The 6,125-nt window shown below is 47.5% G+C and overlaps 1 protein-coding gene across 1 annotated transcript in view; it reads right to left on the bottom strand.

The window, feature by feature from the left end:
- Positions 1-14: 14 nt before the first annotated feature.
- Positions 15-6,125, bottom strand: part of LOC309717961 (uncharacterized protein) — a 6,978-nt gene continuing 867 nt past the window's right edge. Inside the window, exons 1-2 of the mRNA XM_082552902.1 lie at positions 2,364-6,125; positions 15-2,282 (exon numbers count right to left, since the gene is read on the bottom strand). The exon at positions 2,364-6,125 is cut by the window's right edge and continues 867 nt beyond it. Coding sequence (XP_082409028.1) covers positions 1,218-2,282; positions 2,364-3,665 — 2,367 coding nt within the window. The 5' untranslated portion in view covers positions 3,666-6,125 and the 3' untranslated portion in view covers positions 15-1,217. The remainder of the gene's footprint in view (positions 2,283-2,363) is intronic.

The following is a 6,125-nucleotide window of genomic DNA, read 5'->3' on the forward strand; positions in this document are numbered from 1 at the left end:
CTGCTCAGAATGTTGCCAGACACCCCATATGTCATCCAGAAAGCGATAATAATGCAGTGGTTTCTTTATGCATTTATCTAGTGCAGCAGTTTCCCACTCTGCCATGAAGATGTTTGCATATGCTGGGGCAAACTTTTTCCCCATAGCTGTCCCCTTGATTTGTAAATAGAAGTCACCATTGAATTCAAAATCGTTCCTTGTGAGGTTTATTTCTAAAAGTTGTAGTAATTCTTTTTCTGGCCTTTTCTTATCCGGGTATCTTTGAAAGACTCTCTTAATGGAGTCAATGCCTTCACCAATGTCAATGTTTGTGTAAAGGCTGTCAATGTCTATGGAAAACAGAAAAGCATCAATGGGGACTTCTATTTGCTTCACTTTATCCACAAAATCATATGTATCTTTGATATAGCTTGCATGTTTTGTGGATAAAGGAGTCAGGAAATAGTCCAGGTATTCAGCTGTATAATACGTCTCACTATCACAGTCTGAAACGATTGGTCGTCCTGGGGGCACCTGAAAGGGGACACTCCATTTCGCCGGATCCTTGTGGATCTTAGGCAGCATGTAAAAAAGTCTTCCTCTTGGCTCAGCGGAGCCCAGTAAATAGTTCTTTTGTTTTAGGTTTATAAATTTCTTTTGGTTCAAATTATTAATAATCTTTTCCACTAGTGGTACTGTTTCGTGGTAAATGGGTTTTTTTAGTTTCAAATAATATTTTTTGTCGTTCAATTGTCTGTAGCCTTCCTCCAAATACTGTTCTCTATCCAAAATTACGACTGCGCTTCCTTTGTCTGCTGGTTTAATGATAATTTGTTTGTTTCCTTTCAATTCTGTTAGGGCCTTTATCTCTTCTACTGTCAAATTGGACTTAAGTCGTCCTATATTAAAGTGGTTTTGAAAATATTCATTATCTGTTTTGATCAAATTAAGAATTTGGGATGGAAGCTGAGCGTTGGGTGGTGACCAGTATGATTTTGGAGTGAAGGGCTGAGATCGAGACTCATTTTTATCTCCATAAAAGGCAGCCAATTTGATCCTCCTATGGTACTGCTGAATGTCATATTTACACTGTAATTTTAGATTTTTGTTATAGCCTTTTGTGGGGATAAAAGTCAGGCCTCTATTCAGTAGGGTCCGCTGAGCAATGGAAGGACGGAATTTTTTGGACAAGTTCATAACACCATTTACAACATGTAAATCACTTGACCCCTCCCGTCTCAGGCTTGTGGGGATTCCCCATTTACATACTTCTCCCAGTGCTGAAGCATTGCCTCTGCAGTTTCAAGCGACCAGTGAACATCATCATCTTCTGTGGAGAAGCTGTCTGGGGCGAGGGCTGGGATGTGCTCTTTTAAACCTGTAATAAAGGTGTTCATGTGCAGCAAAGTGTCCTGTTCGATCTGAGGGAGAGCAGAGGAAAAGTTAACCTCAGGCACATAAATGTCTGCCTCAGGGAATTTCTCCCGGGCTGTCTTAAGGACTCTCTTTAGTTCTAGAACAGGCACATTTTTGTCTCTCTGGGACCTGTTGTTAATGCCAAAAGACAGGATCAGATGTGTCACCGTAGTGTCAATAGTGGCCTTCTGTAGGATGAACTCTGCATGCCACCATTTAGCCCCCGGGAAACTGTCAATCTGAAGGCTGTCGGTTGCAAAGGGAGGCAATTTGCTAACATTAGAATCGCCGACGATGAGCCAGGGGTCCCCGACGTGTAGATGCCAGTCTGTCAGTTTCCTGTATGTGTTGGGATGTCTGGTCGGGGTCCTCACCTGCTGTCCCGGTACGGTCGGTGAAGAAGGAAGAGATGGTGGAGGAGATGGTGATCCTTCTGCTGGCTGAATCTGGAGCCGAGTTTGCACACAGGAGCTGAGTCTGTCTAAACCGCTGCGAGGTGGGCCCTGGTGAGAAGCTGTTTGTGGTTTAAACCCTTTCACAGGGCCAATGCGTCTTGCCTTAATAGGGGTGGACTCCCCCTGTGTGAGGTCCAGCACCTCAGTGTGTGACACCTGATCAGGTTGCGGTGTTTGGGTGGAGGGGGAAAGTGGTCGTTCCTGGCATGTTGTCTCTTGAAGCGAGGCGAGGAGCCTGCCCACTCTCTGGTCTTTCGGAGTCTCCAGATTTGGCTCCGTTAGTTGTAAAGGCTCCAGAGGAGGGGAAGGTGTTGGTTCCCTCTCTGGCTGCTGCTCCGTCTCACCGAAGGGCGACCAGTCCCCCGCGACGTGGTCCGTCATCGTTGCCGTTGTTGTTTTGGAAGTTCTGCATGGTGCGGGCGGGGCGTGCACCTGTGCAGAAACAGTCACCATCCGACCAGCGCCGGTCTGTATCGGGGCGGTTTGTGTGACAATAGCATTAGGCTGCGTTACCTCGCTAAGGAGTTCAATGGTGTCCTGCTGCAGTCTCATCACACAACCACTTGGCCCCCGTGTAGTTGTCGTGGTGGTGTCCTCCTCCTCTGTCGCAGTGGTAGGTCCCAGGTCACTCCACTTGGCTACGATCTCAGCTCTGGCCTGTTCTAGAGAGTCTGGTAGGAGGCGGCGGCCCAGGTTCCTCCTAGCCCAGGAGGCGGCTATTTGGAATGGGCCCTCCCAATCCTGTTTGGAAAACTCAGAGAGACATTTGATCTCCTCCTCCACACTCTGAGTGTAATGTTGCCGGAGAATCATCATGGTCGTGCTGGCCCAATTTTTTGCGTTCTCCTCAATCCTGGTCTGTGTTTTTTTCGTGGGGACTGCTGGCTTAATGACAGTCTTTAAATTGTGTGTTATTTTATTTAGCGAAGGAGGATAATTGTCATTAGTCACATTCTTTAAGTGATGTACAGCTTTGATCAGTCTGTGAATGACGCGGACTTTCGCAGAAAAGTCTGGATCCTCCGACGGTATTTTATGAACAGGAGGACCAGCTCGTTCAATTCGAGTGTTTCTCACATACCGGTTGTCCTGAGCTGGTCTCCGTTCAAAGCGTCGGTCCCGTCCGGTCCGATTCCCTGGTCCGGTTGCAAAGCGACCTGTCGTCTGCTGTCGTCCCCTCTGACGTCGCTGTGGCGCGTGGAAGAAATCTGGATCATCACCGCGGTGCTCCTCTCTCACGGCCGCTGCATGAATCCTCCGAGTCTCTCGAGACGGGTAACTGGTGTGTCGGGGCGGTCTGCGTGCGTTCTCCACGGCTGTCCAGCCGCGCTCTCCTCCCCGACCCCTCTGTTCGGCTGCATAACGGTCCGTCGCGGGCCGTTCTCTCTCCCATCTCTGTTGTGGTGCGTGGAAGAAGTGTCGCTCACCGCTGCGATGTTCTCCCCTTACGACCGCCGCGTAGGTTCTCCGAGCCTCTCGAGATGGATAACTGCTGTGTCTGGGCGGTCTGCGTGTGTCCTCCACGGCTGTCCAGCCGCGCTCTCCTCTGCGGCTCCACCGTTCGGCTGCATAGCGGTCTGTCGCGGGCCGTTCTTCCTCCCATCTCCGCTGTGGTGCGTGGGGGAAGTGTCGCTCACCGTTGCGGTGTTCTCCTCTCACGGCGGCCGCGTAGGTCATCCGACCTGTACGAGATGGATAACTGCTGCGGCGGGGGGACCTGCGTGCGTACCCCTCAGCTGCCCAGCCGCGATCTCTTCTCCGGTCTCTGCGCCGCCGAACAACGGTCCACTGGTCATCCGTTGTGAACGTGGGCATGGTTGTACCGCCACTGATGGCTTTAGCTACCACCTCTCTTCTCCACCGGTCGTGTAGGTAATGCTAGGCGATGCTGCGCCCACGGATGACTCGTGCTACCGACTTTATGATAAATGAGCGTATTTTTATTGCTCAAATTCAATAAAACAAACTGTAAAAGATATATACAAAAAATATATACAAAAACCATATAATACAAGCCAAGGTCGCGACGTTTCGGTTCAGGATGAACCTTCTTCAGGCTGGCTTGTGATCGAAGAATAATAAGTCCAACAATTGTCCGGAGCAGACTTTGTGTTGCTCACATAACGTCCACGAAAGTCTGCAAGTGGGTTGGACCACACCACCCATAACATTCAAGGTGGCCGCATTTCAGCAGCCAATCAGTGGTCTCCACAGCAGAATTCAAAAAGACGCCGTGACAATAAGGCCGTGGACGGTCGCACGCGCAGGTGCTACGTTCACGGACATCGGGAACACAGACTGTCAGGTGTAAGAGTGGAAAATAAACTTTTTTACCCATGAATACGGGTGTGGAACATGGTTACATTAAGTCTTTAAAACACAGAGGGCAGATTGCACTCAGCCACAATAGTGTTGTACAGTTAAACATTGTGGAGAGATTTTCTCACACAATAAAGTCCAGAATATGAAATATTTACATGCAAGTAGTCCATACAATATAGTGAAAAGTCACAGGTGATATATACAGTGTATGATTGGTATAAAGTGATGTAATGGTCCATTGTCATACATCATAGAGGTTGGTCATAACCATAGAAAAGAACAGATATGTAATGTACAAAGTCCATACCATCACACATAGTTGACCTTATGACCCCTGAATGTTACACCGGTGTTTGAGTTGATACATTTACATGTGTTTTATTTTCCTTTTTTGTAACAGGGCATCACAGTGAGGGGTCCCAGAATAACCCAAGAGGGTGGTCAGGCGGCACAGGCCGGTTAGGGGAAATCAAAGTTGGGAGCACGGTCCCCGAAGGGGGCCGTGCTCCAATGCACAGACCATACCTGCTCCCTTCTCAGGCGTCCAGGACCCCACCAGTGGGGTTTCAAACTCGTGTCCAATCAGATTGGCAAATGGTTAGGCTTAGGGCAGGGGGTCAATTATTCTGGGGGTCACTGAGGTTAGGGTTAGGGCCAATTTCAAGGCCAGGATGCTCCCTTGTGAGACCTGAAAAAGGCGAGGTCCCCAGAGCAGTGACAAAATGTCCATAAGTACACACATGAAAGTAATGAAATGTTAACTATATACACGTTGTTGTATTAATACCTCCTATAACCCTTTTCGTTGAGGCCATTTGGATAAACTGTATTTAGTTTAGCTATCCAAATCCTCTCAGCTCTCCATCTCTGTTGTGTTGTCCACCCTGAGTTGATTTGAATGGCTGTAGCTGTGACAGAATCCCAGCCATGCAATAGAAAGTGTTTGACCAGGTGAGTGTGAGTGTTCTTTTTCCGTGTGATGTTGTACCTGTGTTGAGTGAATCTGGTGAGCAGTGTGTTACCAGTTTCTCCCACATACTGGATCCCACATCTCTTGCATGTAATCAAATATATACAGTTTTTGGACCTCGGGGTCCCTTTGCACAAAGACAGAAAAACCTGGCCATTGGAGTGGCTGCGGACCAATCTGTGGTGTTGGAAAAATTGTCCTTGATGTCTCTGTCTAGGCACAGAGAGAGGTGTGATTTGGGCTCTAATGAGGAGATCACCCAGATTTTTATGCCTCCTGAAGGCAGCAATCACTCTGTGAGTATGGAGTGTCTGGACATCCCGAGACAGGTTCTGGAAATTGTTCTTAAGAGCCCTGACTAATTTGCAGGTGCAGGGGGCATATGTGATGACCACTGGAAGTAAGGGGGAGACATCAATTGGTTTTGTCAGCAAAAATGATTTGAAGCATCCCCTTAGGAAAGACCAATTGTACCCCCTAGTGGAGAGAGCAGAGAATAACGTCTTGACAGCAGTTCCAAAATCAGATTTCTGTGTGCAGATTCTGTGGAATCTTAACAGCTGAGATTTGACAATTCCTGCGAATGTGTGTTTGGGATGAAAGCTTGTTTTAAATAGTAGGGCATGAGTGTCTGTAGGTTTAAAGAATACCTTTATGTCCAATTTGTGATCATTCATGAAATTTGTGCCCTTAAAGGTGGTTGTGTCAAGAAAATCAATAGAGGTCTTACTGATGGTTGATTTAAGCTTAATAGAAGCATTGTGGTCATTTAAAGTCCTAAGAAACATCTCAAAATCCTGCTCAGAATGTTGCCAGACACCCCATATGTCATCCAGAAAGCGATAATAATGCAGTGGTTTCTTTATGCATTTATCTAGTGCAGCAGTTTCCCACTCTGCCATGAAGATGTTTGCATATGCTGGGGCAAACTTTTTCCCCATAGCTGTCCCCTTGATTTGTAAATAGAAGTCACCATTGAATTC

This window comes from Aulonocara stuartgranti (assembly GCF_965226115.1).
Source record: "Aulonocara stuartgranti genome assembly, chromosome: 11".
Lineage (NCBI taxonomy): Eukaryota > Metazoa > Chordata > Actinopteri > Cichliformes > Cichlidae > Aulonocara > Aulonocara stuartgranti.